This window comes from Adelges cooleyi, unplaced genomic scaffold, assembly GCF_023614345.1.
Source record: "Adelges cooleyi isolate 19-005CV unplaced genomic scaffold, UGA_ACOO_1.1 ACOO_flye_CR_arks_rails_tigmint_CR_PRNA_1, whole genome shotgun sequence".
Taxonomy (NCBI): Eukaryota; Metazoa; Arthropoda; class Insecta; order Hemiptera; family Adelgidae; genus Adelges; species Adelges cooleyi.
In genome coordinates, this window is record NW_026095751.1 from 7,635,951 (window position 1) to 7,656,838 (window position 20,888).

The 20,888-nt window shown below is 29.5% G+C and overlaps 3 protein-coding genes across 7 annotated transcripts in view; 2 read left to right on the plus strand and 1 right to left on the minus strand.

Moving 5' to 3' along the window:
* Window positions 1–984: 984 nt before the first annotated feature.
* Window positions 985–20,888, minus strand: part of LOC126834969 (uncharacterized) — a 29,426-nt gene continuing 9,522 nt past the window's right edge. The window contains exons 5-10 of one of the 5 annotated variants that reach the window (XR_007685121.1): window positions 19,538–19,699; window positions 19,338–19,451; window positions 18,419–18,691; window positions 8,229–8,351; window positions 3,569–3,692; window positions 985–2,092 (exon numbers count right to left, since the gene is read on the minus strand). Coding sequence is in view for 2 of the 5 variants with exons in the window: in XM_050567237.1 (XP_050423194.1) it covers window positions 18,452–18,691; window positions 19,338–19,451; window positions 19,538–19,699 (516 nt within the window). In the remaining 3 variants the exon portion in view is untranslated. Of the gene's footprint in view, window positions 3,693–8,228; window positions 8,352–10,094; window positions 10,127–14,706; window positions 14,796–18,418; window positions 18,692–19,337; window positions 19,452–19,537; window positions 19,700–20,888 lie in introns of those variants that run through there. The other 4 variants (XR_007685120.1, XR_007685119.1, XM_050567237.1 and 1 more) reach the window with 4 other exon arrangements.
* Window positions 3,245–9,965, plus strand: LOC126834992 (uncharacterized). The gene is made up of 5 exons (XM_050567259.1): window positions 3,245–3,338; window positions 3,591–3,671; window positions 3,865–4,396; window positions 9,215–9,252; window positions 9,546–9,965. The coding sequence occupies exons 1-5, from the start codon at window positions 3,331–3,333 to the stop codon at window positions 9,625–9,627; spliced, it is 741 nt and encodes a 246-aa protein (XP_050423216.1). The 5' UTR covers window positions 3,245–3,330; the 3' UTR covers window positions 9,628–9,965.
* On the plus strand, window positions 13,992–17,897 carry LOC126835875 (carboxypeptidase B-like). Its single transcript, XM_050568732.1, has 6 exons — window positions 13,992–14,091; window positions 14,157–14,339; window positions 15,038–15,368; window positions 17,062–17,302; window positions 17,386–17,569; window positions 17,662–17,897. The coding sequence occupies exons 1-6, from the start codon at window positions 13,992–13,994 to the stop codon at window positions 17,832–17,834; spliced, it is 1,212 nt and encodes a 403-aa protein (XP_050424689.1). The 3' UTR covers window positions 17,835–17,897.

Here is a 20,888-nt window from a genome sequence, read left to right on the forward strand (position 1 = left end):
TTAAACATGAAACAATATTTGGTATAAATAATTGGTCAATAATTATTGTTATCAGTTTATCTTTTATTTGATGAGGGTAACATTTTTAAAAATATTTTTAGATACATATTAAGTATTATTTTTATTAAAATTAGATGACATTATTGCTAATTATCATTTATCGAAGTGATTGACTGACTCTTTGTGTTAACATAATTTTATAATGCACCTATTTAAGAGTATGAATTAAAAGAAAGTGTTTCCATTTTAATATGCAATTGCCATAGAGTTATTCATACATACAATACAAATTTTCATAATCGTTCATTTTTCAATAAACTAATGTAAAAATAATTAATAAACTATTGTAAAAATAACCGTTTTAATATTGTCTATGATATAATTTAATACCTTAACGACCTATCGCAAATATTATAAATAAATAATTTGATTTGTTGACGGTTACTAAGTAAATTATTAATTGTCATTTTAGTAGCACAAATCAACATTTTGTTTTAGTTTTGAAAAGTTGTTAATTTTAACACGAAAAGACATGATTGGAAGTTTCTCAAACTTTTTTTTAAATTACCTACTTAATTGAAACCAGAAACTAGACGATGAATAATGTATGTTGGATGAATATAAAGACACATAAGGTATTAGCTGATCATCTGAACGGGGTATGTAGCGTACATTTAAATTATTATTGTTATCGTTATTATTTTTTTTATAAAAATATTATTATTATTAATATCTAATATTATTATCAGTGTTATTTATTATGATAATCTCTATTATCAGTGGCGAAACGTCATAGAAGACTATGCCCACTTTTATTTTAATTTTTATTTAAATATCAAATATTTGTCTTGAAGACATACACTTAAACCAAAGTGTATGTTTATTAGCACAGCAATAAGGATTCTTTATTGGTAGCTATTTAGCTATTGGTAGAAATTGTATATATTTTTTTCTAGGTATTTTAATGTGTCATGAACAAAACCCTAATTAACCATAACTTCGTTACTAAGTACAATTTTGAATGTCCACCAACTAATAGCTCTCTGAAATAGTATATTCATTAGTTTTGACTTTTGATCATTATGTTACTTTAACACTATTCAAAAGTCTATAAAACCGTGACTACCTGTGCTCTTTCTTCCTCTCTCTCTTCTTTGGTCTTCTTGGTCCATACACATTTCTCTCCATTTCTCCTTATCGACTGCTACTATCCTCCACTGCAAATCGGGTTCGAATTGTTTTACACCATGTTTAAAAAAAATCTTCCCATCGTAGACGTGGTCTTCCCAGAGGCCGCTTACCGGTGATCTTTTATTCGATGGTTGCCCTTACTAAAGAACCTCGTTTTCTTTACGCATGACCCGCTCACACAAGTTTTCTCTTTGAAATTTATTTTAGAAATCCGGACTTTGAAATAACTTATTTGAATAGCTTCTATAATGTCTTTTCTACGTTCTCCTGTTTGGGTGTCGACACATATATTCTTTTTAGATTTTTTCTCTCAAATACACCTAATCTGCTTACCTCTGCCTATCTAAAGGACAATCTCTCAGAAACATATAAAACTATTGGACGTACCAATGTCTACCTATGTTTTTTATTTACAAAATATAAAAGTACTCTGAAGACTCGCGCCACACTTTTGTCTATTACTACATCTATTGATTCATTTTGTATAGTAGAAAAGTGGCGTAAAGTATTTTTAAGCATGATTTTGTAATTCCCAACTATTTCTTTTATTAAAAAAACAACTCTTTCATTGCTTTATTGAAAGTATTATAAATATAATTTGAAAATGATAAGTCCTGTGTCAAAGTTATCTCCAAGTTTTTAATTGTCACTACAGATTTTAATACTTAATTATTAATATTATAACAATAATCAATCTTAGAACAGCGACTTGTTAAAAGTCAATAACACCAGTCACTACAATTCAATAATAATAATAATAACATCCAAGTAAACTTGCAGTAATTTGCAATATTTAATTGTCTTCAGCAAATAATAAAAATGAATTCACAAAAAATGGCTTCCGTCTTCCACAAATTATTAATCGCACACAATTTCTGATCTGTAGAGATTTTAGTGTAGTCTGCGGAAAACAGTTATCATGCTTACAGACACAAAAAAAAACTATTTTATTATACATAGTAGTTAGTACACACAGTGTAATACAAATATACATGTAGTAAAGTGTAGCCCTGAATTGAGTAACAGTAACATAATGTACATAACAATAATAATAAAAAACCTTCACACCGCATACGTTCATAAACATTGTCTAGTCGATTTAACACACACCAACATTTGTTTTCTTGTTTTATAAATATGTGTTGCTAACACAAGCTAAAATCATAATCAGAACTTAGAACAACACACTTTTACACGTCCGTTAGCGAAGTGCATATGGAAAATCTTATTCTACACACATTTGTTTTATGATAGAATAGTTGTCGCTTATACTGTAATTTTTGTTTTTTAAATCAAATAATAAAGGTAAGTCACAAAATTATGAACTCATAACAGGATTTTTGCTTAGTAAACTCTTAATATGATGGGATACCGGATAATTTAAAAAAATAATAATTATGCACATATAAATAGCCAAATATACTACATTTTAATCTTTAAAAAGTTTTTTAGAATAATGTTATATAATTTAAAAATCAAAACATACAATATATTTTCTACGAATATTATGGTAATCCAGACTAATGTACACTCAAGTTATTTTCCGCTATAAATAGATACGATCTGTATAAGCAAATTAATTTGAACAATAAATTAGATCAAAACGTGTAGAAGATTTAAAAAATGGATACATTTATTACTGACCTAAAAATGCGTAGGTGAAAATATTTAGTATACCGAAAAAAGATTCTTTAACCAAAACCCATATTATAGAGGTATCCTTAACGTCACCACGTTTTTATATCTAAGTTCTACAGCGCCCAGAAAATCACCTAGATTTTCATTCATGCGTTCTTAATGCGACGCTCAGTAAAAATAATGAATGAGTGCAACTGGCGAATGCATGATAATAGGTCGACAAAAATTAATTTCACACCGATGTGACACCCCATAGACCACGTTGTTGTTATTGTTACATTCTGTTTTTGTGTGTTTTATACAGATAAGAGAATATTTTCGAAAATAAAAATAGTTCTAATGTACGCATTATTTGGTGATGAGTAAAACACAGCCCAACGAGTCGGAAAACAGTCTTCGGATAGACATTATTTATACAAGAAAAATCCCCTATAAAACCCCTTGCTTAACGTGTAGCCCGCATTAACATTTTCGTGGACAATAGGTAACGTCGAGCACAAGATGTTAAAGTAAGTCTTCCAAGTTCTCGTGATCCGTGTTTATGTCTCTTCGACGTCTCTTTAGGCAGGCAACTGTCTACAGAGACAAAATGCTCCTCAAAAGCAACCGAACTAGGCCTTAAAAAATCTACTTTCTGTCAATAAAGCCATACGTAATAAATAAATAAAAAAGCGTCGAATAGCGTTTGTTTATGATATTTAATTTTTTTATTACATGACATTCAATTCGTTAAACTCACGTTTTGTTTTTGTTATTTACAGGGTTTTACCGTTGATAGTCGGATTTGTTCTCTTTTTGGCGTTTTCTAATACAACCGCCGATGTCAGCACATTACCACAACAGTAAGTAAATCTGTTGTTTTTCTGGAAAAAAATATGTAGTAAAATAAAATATAATTTAAATGCCAAATTTATAAAATGTAATATTACTAACGAGTAGCTATGCTCTCATTAACTTTGGTCTATGAGGATAAATAATATTTTATGATATTAAAATAAATTTTTTTTTTTTTAATGTATTTATTTGTGTCTGCAGAAATGGCTATCGGGCATTGACTATGATATCGAACGCGACGGGTGGACAGTGTGCCGGTGAATTCAGACCGTTGGACAGTTACTATGTCAAGGACACGTACAGGACCAGAAATTTGAACATCAGATTTGAAAACCGTCGTGTTCAAACGAGAGACGGAAAAGAGCGGTTGGCCAGAGTAGCTACACGAGTCGAGACCCAAACACAAGTAACAGATCATAACGATAGAAGTTCGAGGTTGAGCAGATCGACTTCCTTGCCGGACGTTCGCAGAGAGAGGATCATAAGGAAAGCTCTGGTGGACGTGGTCAGGTCAATCGGTCAAGAAACTCAGCGTAGGACGGTGTTGGGAGAAACCAGGAACGAAAAAAGCAGAATTTTGGACGGCCGTCGTACCGAAGAAAACCGCAGAGTAGACCGACACCTTAAGCGACAGCAAGACATGAGAGTTGACGATAATAGACGGGAAAGACAACTGTACAGAAACGAAGGTCTAGATGCCAGGCGACGAGTTGAGGCAGCAGACAGAAGAGAGGTAATATTACTTGTTTGATTTTATTCATCGTATTTTTTGTTGATAGAGATAATAAGTGCAATTTTGATTTATCGAGTCAGGAGTATATATATATATTTCTAATTATCTTGAACATATTTAAATCATAAAATATAACATTTTTATTTTTAGTTATTTCTCAATTAAAACTTAAACGCTTGATACAAACATTTTAAAAAAGATACAACTTTTAGGCTACTACATTCTTACATGGAAATGTTATTGACCCAGTTGATTCATAACATTTAAATACCAATTTCAAATTATTAATATTTCAATGAAATTATAACCGTGTATTATTTAGGCAGAAACCCCCCATATGCGTTCTTACACATAAATATAAATGTGTGTACAATTTGGTTACGACTGATAAACCATAAGACGTGACCTAAAAATGTTAAACATTTAAACTTAATGGTAGCCTTTTAGTTTTTTCGATTAATCTCAAGAACTATTTTACTTACGATAAAAATGTGTAGAACTTTTATTATGAATTATAAACATATTTCCTATAAAAAATGTTATTCGCTCAAATCCATTACTTTAAAAATACACCAACAATGAAAATATGTTGTGCTATATTAGGTATACTCATCATTATTGTTTTCTTCATGTTTTCGTAGATAGATTCGTTTTTTTAAGGCTTATATAGGCCAATTGCCACTCCCACATTCTCTCTCCACGTTTCTCTATGTGCTACCAACTCTTTTCCATTTATTATTATTTTTTTTTTATTAATGGTAAAGGCTTTAATTACAGGATTATTAGCCTAGAAGTTAATGTACAATAAATTTAGGAATTATTAACATAGTGAAAAAATTTGATGATTTCAGTGGTGTTTTCTTATTTGAATGCTTGGTGAAGTGCGAGAGGATTGTTGAGTTTCTTTCGTGCTTCTCTATATTTGGGGCAGTTGATGATTATGTGTACTATCGATAATATTTGCTTGCAAGTGTCGCATACTGGTGCTGGTTCCTTGTTGATAAGGTATGCATGGGTTAGGTGAGAGTGGCCTATTTTAGCTCGGGTGATGTTTGTTTCATCTCTTCTTTTAATGTTAGTGGGGTACTTCAATTTTTTAACGTTTAGTTTTACATTTCTAAGTTTATTGGAAAGAGGAAGGTTTAGCCAAAAAATTTGCCATTTTTCCATTATTTTGTAGTAAATTATGTTAAAAGTTTCGGGTGAGGTTAATGTCTGGATTTTTGTGGAGAGGGGGGATGTGGTGGCTTCATATGCTGCCGTGTCTGCTTTCTCATTTCCGGGTATTCCTATATGAGATGGGACCCACATGAAACATATCGATAAATTTGTTTCAGATATAAATTTCTGAATGTGTTGAACAAGCTCATTCTTGGATAGGGGTTTGAGATTGATGAGAGGGCGCTCAGAGAGTCGCTGATAATGATGCTGTTGCTTTTGGTATTTGAAGATGTGATGATTTTTAGGGCTGAGTAGATAGCATAAGTTTCCGCTGTATATCTGCTAGAAGAGGGCAGTAGTTGAAAAAAGGTGATTTTACTGTTTTGTGATTACTGAGAAACCCACAACATTTATATTTTTAGAGGCATCAGTGTATAATGGCGTATATTCCGGGAATTGTTGAGCTATTATTTCATTGAAATAACTGCGTATAATTGAGCTGTCAAGACTGTGTTTGCAGTATTCTGTCAGTTGAGTGTTGATGGAAGGCGACCAGAGCCAAGGAGGTAGAGAAGGCCTGATTTTGTGTAATGTTTGTGCTTGGAAATTTAAGTTTTCACTGATTATTTTAAAATTGTCGAAGATTGTGCATCGGTTGGGTATGAGGTTGGTGGGGAGTGGGTTATGGATGACATTTCTGGTGATGTGATCGGCTAGGTTTTTAATTTTGGTTATGTACTTTAAGATGTGACTTTGGCGTCTGAGGTGAAGGGGAGGTTCTCCAGAATAAAACAGTATGCTATCTACTGGGCTCGTCCTGAAGGTCTTTTCCATTTAGTACTCCCAAAATTTTAAGGTCTTCTTTGATTCGGTCCTCCCACCGTTGCCTAGGCCTTCCCCTTCGTCAAATTTTATTAGGTCTCCATTTTGTTACCGTCTGTATAAATTGGCCCTCAGCTCTCTATACATGTCTACAATCTTAATCTTTGGCTTTCGAGTGTGGTCACTTTATTGGGATCGTTAAATAATGTAATAAGTTTTCTGTTTGTCCTTATTCGTAGCCATTTTTGTCATTTTCCTTTGCCCCAAATATTGTTCGCAACATTTTCCTTTCGACATGGTGGACGCACATGCTCCACAGATATAAAACAATCGGACTAACGAGGGTCTTATATAATAATCTAATTTTTGTTCTTCTCGATAATTTTTAGACTTAAATAGTTGGGCTAATAAAAAAAAAAATTGTTTCCAATTGTGATTCTTCTATGTATTTCTTCGTGGCTTACTGTTTATGAGTTTACCCCTAATTACGGACTCATTCAAATGCCAGGTCTTTTTTTGTTTTTTGTATTGTATAACGTATGCTCTCTTCTAGGTACAATTATAAATTGAGTTTTGTTTTCATTGACGATAAGACCAATCTCTTTCGCTGTATCTATATATTACATTTCAGTTTTTCTTTTGAGACTATCCTTTGTCTCTGCTATCACAACTATGTCGTCTGCGTATGCGGCCAATGGATCGATTCATTATACGATTAAAATTATAATATACAATTTATTTAAAATTACATTTTCTAGAAGAAAGAAGTTTTGTTCAAATACCGCCAGATCAACTGTATAGTTTTTATAGATGATTTTATATAATTTAGATAATAAAGGCATATTTTTGGATAAGTTAAAATATAAATAAACAATAAATAAAATCATAATTATAATTGTTTTTATTTTTATTAAAACGACATACAATCACATCTTTATCAATACAAATCAAAATAGTGGTATGACGAACACAGGCCGAAGATGTCATCTTCACTGAAGTAGTTTTTAGTTAAACACAGAAAATTGATTTCTATTTTCTTAAATTGCATATAAACTAACGTATAAATAAATAATAATAAATTTAATGTTAAATATAAATTGTGAAAAAAAAACGATTTATGAATTTAATCATGCATTTTCTGTAACTTCATTGTAATCGCTTTTACAGCTTATCTCCAATTTATAAAATTTGTATGTCCTAGGACCTAGACGACAGAGAACTGGTGTCCTTTTTTGTTACACATATTATCTAAATTCTTTTTTAATTTTTGGGAGGAAATGTTATTTTGGAAGAAGGGGGGAGTATTCGCTAGTTTTAGTTGGGACTATGGTTGGGACCTCAAACCTCTTCAATAAATGTATAGTAAATTCATCCATAAAACTAATCGATCAATGAAGACACGTAAAATAATTTTTAAAAAAAACAGTAACTATAGCACACATTATATATTTTATTGTTGATTTTCTTGTAATAGAATGGATTTGATCGAATAACTTTTTTTAAAGGAAAACGATCAATTTCTTGTAATATAATGGATTTGATCGAATAACTTTTTTTAAAGGAAAACGATCAATTAGGGTACTTACATTTTCGTATATATTATTATACGAAATATTAAACGATTATATAATACTATTTTTATACTGTAAAATAGAATAAATTCAAAAAATTGACCTTTACAATATATAAGATATACAGATTAAATTTTAATTTTGATAAGCCTAAACAAAATGCGTTTACATTATTAGTATTTTAAAAATATGAAAATTCTCAGAATATTAACAATTTAAAATATTATTTACAAAAACCTATCCGTGTATCAACTTAGTAATCTATATTAATAACTTACAAATTTAATGTTTCTTTTCAATTCATCCTTACAAATTATATGTTTACTGTTTAGGGACATATGAGACTTTAGGAGAATTTGCTCTTTTCTAAACAACTGAATCGGTGTTACGTTAATGTACATCTAAAATAAAAGATTCAAACGATTAGCGATTTAAAAATGATAATATAAAAATGGGTAATTTTTTTAATAAATTAGAAAGTTTCTTATAATATACATTCTTTATTATAATGTACATCGCATCTTATCAATAAATATTCGATAAACGTGATCATTTTACATGCACATTAATAGCAAATAAAATAAATAATTTCAATTTTTACAATTCTTACTTAAATAAGGCCTGCATAGTGCATATAATGTTAAAATCTGAATTTTTATAAGTTTTTGTTTAATAGAAAACTAAATTATAAATTCAGCAAAAAATACATTTTTATAATACAAATTAAAAAACATTTGTCAATTCTTAAACTATCTTAAACTTGAAAATGGTTAAAAATAGCGATTTAACTTAAGAACGATTTACTTAAACCGTAGGTTAAATAAACTATAAATAAGCAATGTCCATGTTATGATAGGAAACGCACACAACACAAATATTTTAGTGTGGATTTGGGACACTGGGGGTACTCAATGGTGGAAAGAGTGGTAAAAACGTGTGGCGTAGCTAAAGACAGAATAAAACATATGTGATCCACCAGCAAGCATATGTTTGAAAACCATTCTGAGCCTTATTTTGCAAAACTAACTACAAAAAGAGCTTCTAGCCGTTCCATATGCATTGCTTATCTATAGTAAAGACTCGATTGAAATTCAGTGAGAAACCCCCAATAATATATAGGTCTTTTATTTATAATTTGTTTATGAAAGGGATATTTGTTTATGTAAATATAGTTGATATTATTTTGGATGTACTTTTTTAACAGAATTGATAAATTCGTCATTTATACACCTACAGTTGTTGACATCTGTTGTTTTATTTTCAGAACACGTTCGTGTACAAGGAAGTACAAACAACGTCGTGGTAAGTTACTGTTCTACAATGGATGTACAAATTATTCGTATAAGATTTACTTTTTAATTTTAATTATTTTAATCTTAAATAGTTATATGTGTTAGTTATATGTTTTATTTGTTTCTTTATTTAATGCATACTCGAAACGTGTCAGAATAATATTAAATAATTTATTTGTTAAAAAAAAGTAATTAAAATTAAAATATAAGGTGTACGAATACTTTTCACACTCACTGTATGTTTTAAAAATATATCACAAAATCGAAATATTAATTTTATTAACCACGACTATTATGTTACAGGCCATTTTCCAGTTTTGTTCAGTCCGCCATCGGCGTGCTGGGTCTATACTATTTTGGACTCAATAACAAAAGTGTTAAGTGATTTCTAACGTAAAGAATGTTTTATGTAGTTGTCTAAACAAATTGTAACGTTAAAAATAATAATATAGATTATAGCCAAATATTAATTGCAATAGAAATTATGAATATTTTAAACTCTAAATAAAAAATATACTATAAATAATAAGTAATATGTTACTTATAACATGGTGATAACAAGATTTATTCGTATACAGATAACGGAAGTGAGCTTTAAATATTAAAAAAGTGTATGTGTGTTACGAGGACATGACGTCTGGAATGTAAAAACTTCATTCGGTATTTTTTCGTTTTTTTGTAAAAAAACAAGTAGATTTTAGAACAATTTCATACTATTATTATTTTTATTTCATTAAGGAAACAACAAGTACAATTCTATTTTAAAATATATATATATATATATAATATCATCTTTCTTTTACATTTTTTTATAATAATTAATTATATCTCCTCAATTTCCTTCGGATGGTTTTTATTCGGCCCAATCGGTACCACGAGTGAATCTATATTTTATTATTAATTTATTAATATAATGTTCATGACATTACTATTGAAATAGGATAATATGTCATTTTTGATTGTCATCTTATATAAAACTACTTCGATGACTAAATAAATGAAGAGTGAAAGTGTCAAACGTTCCAAGTGCCAAAGTATAGTAAAAATTGAACTTTATTACTTGATTTGTATTTTATTTATTACCGGAAACACTTTAACATATTTTTGAGTTTTAAATATGATTCTTTTTTTTATAAATAACTATTCTTTACTTGAAAAATTTACAAAATTGTTTCCGGTAATGAATAAAATACAAATCAAATTATAAAGTACAATTTTTATACTTTGGCACTTGGAACGTTTGACACTTTCACTCTTCAAATAGGTTTTAAAGCTCTTCTGATTGAAAACTTATTTGAATATCGGTTTATAATTTATTAATGTTGATCCAGTCAAATAGGTAATAACAACAGAAATTAACGCTTCTTTTGATTTAGTGAAAAAAATTATAAAAAAACAATGCATGACTAAATAAATATAGGTGTGATCTATTAGGATTTAATAAGGTTAATTGTTAAAAGAATAATATTATTACAGCACGTAGGTAAAAACACCAATATTAATAAAACAAAGAGAAAGCAGAGTACATCAATAATTATATGGTGACCAATCTTGCTTTATGAACGGACGCGGGACGAATGACGATGTATAGATAATATTAAAAAAGGACAGATTGACATTTGACAGACTAAAGATGTTATTTCAATTTTTGTGTTTTGCTATTGAACTAGTGAGTAATCAGATTTAAAATTTAAATTGTTAGTTAAATAATATAGTAATTATATTATTATTATTTTACACACCGTATACGAATATTGATTTAAAAACAGTCGATGGACGAAGGACGATGTATATATATATATATATATATATATATAAAAACAATAGTTAGCGATAAAAACCGTGGCTGCCATCGTCGCCGCCGCCACCACAGGTGGGGCTGCTATAACTGTAAAGAAGTTTCACTTCAAAATACAATACTCACTATAAAATGTATAACATAATAATAATAATAATAATAATAATATAGAACCACAAACATTAGTCAAACAGAATAAAACAACCAATAAATAAAAAACTTACAAAAAAGTAAATTTTTTAACCCTTAAACATTGTAGCATCACCATTTTTTGTAACTCCACTTTAAAAAGTTGCATCCCTAATAATAACCATGCGGTATACATCGTACCAGTTATTTCCAAACTCAACATACAAAAGATAAAAACCTTTTTTCTAAAATATATGAAAAATACACTACATTAGTTTAATATTATACAATATGTAACCTATTTTGAACTATAATCTGTTTTTTATCTATAAAGGTTAAATTACTGATTTTTTAGTTTTTTCTTTAACATAATATCTCTGAAGGTAAGTTAGATAAGGATAATTACTTAATTATATGCAACAATTTGTTAGCTAAGTAGTAGGTATTTCCACTTATTATGTAACTGTTATGACTGTTAACAGTTTACCTACAACACATGTTCTAAAACGGCTAAAACAAAATACATTTTTAATCTTGAACATGAATTAATGTTATTACGAATTTTGAATTCATTAAAATCGATATGATTATTGGTCTGTCTTGTGTTTTACAGCGTCATAAACCCCGTTATTAGTTTTACAGTGTACCTGAAGAAAACACATGTACACAACCTAACATAACAGAGTCATAACCAAATTTGTAATTTGAATACCCTCAATTCTTATGGAAGGAGGCGGTACAACAAACTTGAGGTTATTAAACGAATAAGCTCATTAAACGATCCATAAAAATTCCGGCTCGGTCTTATCATTTAGCGTGTCAAATTTGAAAATTGGGTTTCTGGTATTTATAGCGAGGGGCGAAGAGTGAACTTTTCCATTATTGCATCCCCAGGTACCAACTAGATATACGAGTTCAGGTGTGTTTCTTGAGTAGTAAATCGGTATACTAATGTTAACTAACATAGGGTACAAGAAAATTATTAAAAATAAAAGAATAAGTGAAATTTGTATAGTGAACTAACTAATAAACTTAATCACTAATGATCAAGACTAAATTAAAAAGCCAATATAGTGGGGACGGAGTATATTAGAATGGGATAGGTCATAGAGAACTTTTTTTTATGGTACAATTTCTGATATATAGAGTTGCTACGCGAGGAAATTGGTTCAGCAATTTAGAAGAAATCGCGGGTCCAGTCGCAAAATAATAAAAGGGTTTATAAAATGTTTCGAACCTGACAATTTTATCGTATAGGTAAATGGTAATAAGTAATAACTAATAGTGTATTTTATATACACGTGTTAATAATTATATCTATATTTCATTTTAATGCATCCATTTAAAGACAAAACAAAGATAAAACACGTATTACAGTAATATAATTGTAATTAAATTAGAAATTTTAGTTATAAAAGGCGTGTTTTATATATTGAATAATTGATTCCTTTTTTTTTTTGAATAAGTGTTTTAAGTTATCAACTTAGAAAATACGATCGTTTTTGTCTCATAAGTAAAAATCACTTTTATGAAACACTTTGAAAAAATGATACAGTTCACGTCACTGTTGTCGATAGGATTCATCATAGCTGCATTACATGTTCAAAGCGAGCGTAAGCATAGCAAATTAATATCCATTAATTCAACATCTTATATGCCCATTCAAAAAAATGATTATTAAACAAATGACTAGTTAAAAACACATTATGTCTAATTTAAAGAGTACTTATAAATTATTTGTAAAATCAAAACAATAATATTTATTACATACCATTACCCATGTAAACCTTCAGTTTAATACCAACACTTAACTGAAATTCAAAAATCAAATAAATAATAACCCCCATATTCCATACTCACCAAAATTAAAATCCAGAAATAGTTTTATTAAAGCACAGATAAAAATGACTGTAGTGTTTATAATTGTGTTTTTATAGTGATAGGTTTTATGATACATATATATTTTTTAATGAATTATAGTTGTTTTATTATAGATAGGAATAAAAGTGAAATTATATTAAAAGAAGTATCTACCCCAATACATCTAGAATTATTTTCATCATTCTTTTGAAATGTTATGGCATGTAGTATTTTTATTACAAACCTATTACATTTTACAAAAACACGTTTGAACATTATATAAAATTCCAAATTTAAAAATCAAATTTGGAAGAGTTAAATTGAAAAATTGAAATAAATATTCTGACCGATCTTAAGTAGACTTCATGCCGAAATCAAATCTGTTTGCAGAAGTCTTAACGCTTCAATACAATGATCGGGCCGATTGAAGTTAAATGAGTAGTTTTTGGCCGAAAAATTGGCCGGTACCCAATAGCCCTAACTCATAATATACAGTTTTGATAAACAATAATTAGCTGATAGCCATGAAGTGTGCTCTTTTAAGGCCGAGTTCACACTGCAGGGCCAAACGTTAGCGTACATGTCACTTGGGAAATATCAAACACCAATGAAATGTTCGTGAGAGCGTACACGTTAACGAACGTTTAGTGGGGTAGTGTGTACCTGGCTTAAGGCAAATATAAAAAGTTTATTAATTAATTAAGTTAAGTATTTTTCAGGTGGTTAAAATAAAACTTTCTTCTTTTCGACTGTACCAGGCAAATTTAGGTTACTTTATATCAAAAAGTCAATAAAAAAAAAATATTAGTAAAATTGAAAGCTGGCTGGGAGTCATGTTAGTCAATCATCCAGTATTCGTCCCAGTGGTTAAATTGTTATTCGTTATCGGGGGTCTAGACACACAAATAAAAAAATCAATAAAATACTATTTGTCACTTAATACTATAGTAATTCCAAACCCAATGTCTACAGGTGTGTCCTACGAAGGATATCAAGTTTTAAGAGTTAAATTAGCAAATCCAGAGCAAATCGAAATTATCGAACAATTAGAAATGAAAGGCAGTAAGTAATTTTGAAATAAATGATTTCGTTCCAATTTGTATAAGTGGCCAAATTAAATTTTACAGTGGTCGACAGATGGTTAGCCACGCGTACGTTTGTTGATATAATGGTTACAAAACAATACGGAGAATTTGTCAAAAGCCAATTACAAAAGAAATCCTTATTGTTTGAAGTAACTATAGAAAATGTACAAAAAAATATAGATGCGGAAAATCCACCTATAAAAAAAGAAAAAATAGGACGAAATGGTTAATAGCTACAATATTTATACCTATATATGTATAAAAAAAATGTATAAATAAGTATTTACATTATTACATATAAACTTTATTTAGCGATACACAATGCACCAAAATGTGACACAGAAAGCAAAAGAGATACTCTTGTCGACATTTCCTAAAATTGAGTAGGTAAATGCCACTATCTGAATTTTTATTGATTTTAAACATTTTGAGACCCAGTATACATTTAACATCTTGTAGTTAAAATAGTAAAATATGACAAGTTATCAGTGAATTTTTTGTAATTAATTTAATTACTAATTTGACATTAGTATTATTTTCCACTAAGAACATACTAATCGGTGCAGTAGTTTCAGTGATATAGAAGATGTACCTTTTAGAGGCCTGCCAAATGATCTTGAAAACTTTGACCTGTCTTATCTTCGCCAACCGTTTAGCGAAAAATAAATATGGCCATTCTTGCTACATGCAACAAAATAAAATGAATCATCAAAATTGATTAATTTTGTTTGCAAAATAAAACCCTTGAATTTTACACATTCCACAAAAAAATCACTTATATTAAACTTTGAAGTTTGCGAATATTTTGTCTTTTTTTAAAAGCAACTTTGCCAACAATAGGTCCCTTTTCGCTTTCCGCATCACATACAATTTCACGAAATTATAAAAACCATTTTAAAAATGTTTACAAATTGATTTTTTAGGGCTCAACTTCACATTTGAAAATTACCATAATGTGGAGGATGTACATGCATATATTGACAACATAGCTAAAGAATATCCGAGTACAGTAGAAATAATAACTATAGGGCAATCATTTGAAGGCACTCCGTTAAAAGTTATTCGAATAAAACCAGAACAAAACGTCACAGTTGCAAGGAAAATTTGGGTTGACGGAGGAACACACGCAAGAGAATGGATTACGATATCATCAGTATTATATTTGGTTAATGAACTGGTATTTAATCGGAAATCGCTAGAACCCCATGTGAAAAATGTAGAATTTCACATTCTACCATTAATAAATCCCGACGGGTTAGTGAATGAAACAATAATTGTAATTCAAGTAACTCTTAAGAGGATACCACATATTTTTTTAAGATACAATTTTGAGTACACTTGAAGCTATTTATTGACATTTTCATGTCTTAGCTCTGGCACATAACCGAAAAAATTATTAGTTACAAAAGCGTATCTGATAAGAGATTACAGATAAGAGATAAAAGATATGGGGTTGGGGGTGGTAATGAGGTTAGAGGTGGGAATGGGGTTGGGGTTGGGAATTAGCTCTGGCATATAACCGAAAAAAGTGTTACCAAAAAAGCGTTACGCTGTTATTTTAAATTTTGTGTTGTATTTACAACGATCAAACTAGAACTAAATAATAAATTTAAAATAGTTAAAAGGGCCAAATTCTCTATAAATTGTTTCAGGCCAGATATTATGAAAACACTAAAATATTAGCCATAAACTTGATATGTTTACTAGCCACCTTAGATACTAGCTTGTTAATATACTATTTCATTATCTATAACTCCACCACTACTAATAGGTATTTCCGAAATACTATTTCGGTACTTCAACGAGACATGAAAATGCTCTTTCGTGATTGCAGACTCGGCTGAAAAAGGTTTTTAATACACGTATTCGTATTGTAGTAATGAACTAATGATACAGTGCAGTTGCTATGATTAATTAAGTTATTAATTAGTAATTTAAAAAAATGTATTTGTGACATCAACAAAACTCATGTATCGTGAAGAAGTGTAGTATTATGGATCTAGTTTGAAAGATCGTAAAGACGTGTGGTGACCTCCATCGATGATTTCGTGATCCCACAATGGATGAGACTGCCTGTCCGATCGCCGTTTTGATCAGTTTTATAGTGCCTGAACGAACCAGTAGACGAATACTGTGCACCTGTTTGGCTAACAAGTGCTCACGTGGCAAAAGTGGACGTTCAGCTCAAAAACACCATGAGGCTAATATTTAGTACGTTAAAATCGACCCCCCCCCCCTTATTGGCTCTCAGCACTGACAAAAATTGCTCCCCATCACTTCGAAGAGCCAATGCCTTGGTGAAAGAGTTCACAAAAATAAACCTCAATCACGACCTACCTTTTAACACCTTTATCGATGACGCGGTGAAATCGCGACTTAAGTCCAGAAATCCCCCAAGTAACAGATTTAAATAACGCTCTTTTTGACATGATAGTCAGGTGGAGACAGTCGTAGGCGAAAACAATGGAAGGAAACCCCATCTCGAGCAAACTACCACAGGTTTCGATCTACCACATAAACTTTGGTGCACGCTAGATAGAATACGTACATTTCACGGCAGGTGTACAGACTTCATGTACAAATGGGGCATAGGAAACACACCAGAATGCGAATGTGGTGCAAAAAAGCAGACTATCAAACACATTGCACTTGAACGTCTAATTTGATCTTATCAGGGATCCACAAACGACTGCCTAACGAATAACGATTCCTGCTACATTTGTTCAGTGGCTGGAAGGATTGGATATTCTAATGTTAATTATGTTAGATAATACGCTGAAACTGTTTTGTTTTATTTGTTTATTTTATCTGTTTAGTTTTGGCAAGCGTGTAATATATCATACCATACACTAAATAAATAAACTTATAGCGACTTATTGACCAGTGGCACGACTGCCCTCAGTTAAAAATAATACACTCTTGGTGTAAACAGTAATGTTTGATTTAGATATACTTATTCACATGAAACAAATCGACGTTGGCGTAAAAACCGTAATGATAATGGGGATAATCAAGGGTTGTTCGGCTGTGTCGGAATAGATTTGAACCGTAATTGGCCATACCATTGGGGAGAAAGTGGGTCAAATAATTTTCAATGCGCAGATGATTATCGTGGACTAAAAGCTGGATCTGAACCCGAGACTCGAGCTATAGTTCAGTACATTATGAATGAAACCAGTAATTTTATGGTTATTAACACAAACTTATGTTTCTTTTATAAGGAAAAACAACGGTAAGTTATTATAATCAAACATATAATTTTCTAATTTAGGGATTTATATCATTCCACAGTTACGGACAATATATATTATATCCATGGGGGTACTCTAAAGACGAGTTGTTTGATCAAGGCGAATTACACAGAGTTGGACAAGCCATGGCTTCATCGATAAAAAAAGCAACCACAATGGAATATACTGTAGGATCTGCTGCATCATTATTATACATAGCACCAGGTAATTAAAAAGCTTTCAATACAAACTGTCGATTATTTTTAAATTTTATCATTTATCTTAATCAAACTAACAAACATTAACGGACATTTTAGGAGGATTTTATGATTGGGCAAAAGGAGTAGCTAAAATTAAATATTCGTATACAATAGAACTGAGAGATACAGGAAAATATGGATTCGATTTGCCTGCATCAGAAATTGTACCTGTTGGAAAAGAAGCATTTGCAGCTGTTTCAACATTAGCTAAAGAAATACATTTAAGTTAAATAAAATACTTATACTAATATATGTTACAACAAAAATATCTTTGTTTAATTTAACATTAAAGTTTTAATTACACAATCAAATAGTTCTTTTTATTAGGTTATTATAGATATACTCATAGTACTTTATATAATTGAAATAAATTAGATTAATTCATTCTAATTTTAGCTCTTAAGTCCTAAATTTACGCCTAAGACATAATAAACCCAAACAAAGCTACCTGTATTTTTAAACAACGTTGATACAATCAGATCATTTTTGGGAATTACAAGTTTAATATTTAAAACACGATAAATAGCAAAATCGGGTTTCACATAGATTTACTTTTAAAATGATGTACTCATCGAGTAAATTGAGTTAGTGGTTCAAGAAATATATCTAGTTTTTAGAAGCCTTAATAGATTTTTTTAAAGTAAATATTATCAAATTGAAATAGACCAAATTGAAACTTTTTTAAAAATGGCATATTTTTGTTAATAAATCTTTTGTATCGACATTTATATTTAATATTAATATTAAGACTTAAATCATTCATAACAAAATATGATTTATGCAATGCACATAGGTAATAAAGATAGGTACTTACTTGACTTGAGGTATTTAAATTTTAAATTCTTTATTATCTTTGTAAGTTATAACTTCTCAATTCATAAACATTACTGAATATTCGTTCTATTTGATCAAGATACGCCTTTACTTGAATATTTCTTTCGTTTAATTTTACTCTGTATCGCATTTGTAAATTGTCAATTTCGTCCAATAGATTACTAATAATAATAGACAATTGCGTCTCTCTTTTTAAACTGCGACTAATTATTCCATTTAACAGATTCTCGTAACACTTTAACTTTTTTTCAATCTAAATAAATAGTAAAAATAGTTTAAATAAAAAGTAATAATACTCTAAAAGTTTATGTTGCATAAAACATTATTGGTTCCATAAACCCTTTTTAGAGCACGAAGTGATAAGGTTTAAGGTTTAAAACGTACGAACGTTTTAGCAAAATTTTTTTTAGACGTCCAAAAAAAAAAAAAAGATAACATTTGGGCTATACAAATTATAACACTATTAAGTATTTATTATTCAATAATAATAACTGATCAACCGTAAAATTGGAATAGTTAACAAAAAAGTAGCAATTATTTTAGTTAGTTGACTAAACGCGACATGTGTTAATAATGTGTACAGATTTTTAAGAAAGTTGTATGCGTTGTAATAAGAACCACGCTAAATCTACCTTTAGAATAATATTCAGAACTTAAGTCTAAACACTACGTTAAAAAATGAATTTAAAAAAAGATTTCATCCCTTCTAAGGGAATGGGTTTATGACATTTCTATGATTGAGCAATGTTAAAAATGTACACGCCTCTAGATACAAACGATTGATCAAATAATTTTAGTTTGGATAGTGTGTTAACAAAGCTTGAAAATAATAGTAAACACGTTGGCCTTTAAAAAATATTAATTATAAGTATTAAAATTATAAATAAACAATGACGTACTTCTTTCTTTAGAACCCTTTCACAATAGTAATTTAGATCCTGATATCGAATTTCCCAATTAAGTATTTTTTTTTCCTGGTTCAAATATTTTTCTTCAAGTTCCTGATATCGAAGCTGTATAACAATTTCATAAATTTCAGTATACACAAAATTCAAATAGTAATTAATAATTATTAACAAATATTTGTTTTTAATATTACTTTATAATAATTTAACGCTTCTTTTAAATTCGTTTCTTTGGTCTGATCGGATTGTTGAACACCGTTTTGATTTTCACAAATCATATTTTCTAATCCTTTATGACAGTTTAGTATTACACTACACACTGATGTTGTTTTTTTAGTTTCATTGACTTCAGAATCCTAAAAATAAATAGTACTTAAGAGTTTCAGAAATTTTGTTAGTTTTCCAAAAAATAGCTTACAACACAGTTATACCAAAATAAAATATAACAGACATTCATTAACTATGAAATAACAATTTAAAAAGTACGTATGTAAAAGACACTTCAAATAATAATATAATAAAATACATAATAATAACTGACACTTAAAATATATTATGCTCGTACAATACATAAAGTTAAAGTTAGTGTTCATTATCAACGCCTAAAAATTATTATTATAGACCTATTTACAGCCAAAAGCTACGTTTTTGAAATATCATATACATATTAATAATGTTAGAAAATTAAAGTGTAACGCAGTAGTAACAGTAATATTAAACACTACCACATGTATTTTTCTTATAAAAAAAGTATTTGTGTAAAAAATACGATTTAAAAATAAATCTAATTGCCTATTCATTAAGTTCAATATTCAATTGTCATTCATATTTTATATTTTTCGCGACGTGACAAAAAAAAATTGTTAATTGATAATTATTTTTATTATTGTTTAAAATAAATATTTATAATAAACACGCATTGTCGTGAAAAATAACTTGTTCACAATTCATAATTCACACAAGTTTTGCAAAACTGACATTGGAACTTCTCCAGTGGGCACTGCTATAATTTTGAAAGTCGCCTTATTTTACCCTGTTGACCTACATTTTATGTGACTAAATATTATAATCTATCTGCGTTCTACTTATGAGAAGTTGTACAAGACTTGTTGTACCGTCAGTACAAAAAAACAATAAATTACAAACATTAGTATGCATGTGGTCAACAGACTTCTTGGAATGTGGTTTATTAACTGGTGACCGCGCGGGTTACTGACACATTTAAGTATTTAACCGCTATTTCCATAAGTTATTTATTTGACTTTCTCGGCAAACAATGGATTAAAAAAAAATTCCCCATACAATTAAAATACATTCATAAATTAATAAAAGATTTAAAAAACATATAATTTCAGTTGTTACTGTTCAGTGTATAAAATAAGCATAGGCAAATCTTATGTCATACTAACATGATGTGCGGTATTTAAATGTCGAGTTTTAATGAACAGTCGAAGCCATTCAGAATGGGGTCTTTCATATTATTATTAATTAAGATAATTTCATAGGCGTTATTGGGTAACAAAGAACAAATGAAAAAAATTAATT

Bases quoted from the DNA above. Each gene is read 5' to 3' on its own strand.
- LOC126835875 (XM_050568732.1), top strand. From the start codon at position 13,992: ATGTCTACAGGTGTGTCCTACGAAGGATATCAAGTTTTAAGAGTTAAA. The intron at 14,340-15,037 runs GTTAATAGCTAC...TTGATTTTTTAG, and splicing joins AGAAAAAATAGGACGAAATG to GGCTCAACTTCACATTTGAA. The intron at 17,303-17,385 runs GTTATTAACACA...TTTCTAATTTAG, and splicing joins ATGAAACCAGTAATTTTATG to GGATTTATATCATTCCACAG.
- LOC126834992 (XM_050567259.1), top strand. The intron at 4,397-9,214 runs GTAATATTACTT...TTTTATTTTCAG, and splicing joins AGGCAGCAGACAGAAGAGAG to AACACGTTCGTGTACAAGGA. The intron at 9,253-9,545 runs GTAAGTTACTGT...ATTATGTTACAG, and splicing joins GAAGTACAAACAACGTCGTG to GCCATTTTCCAGTTTTGTTC.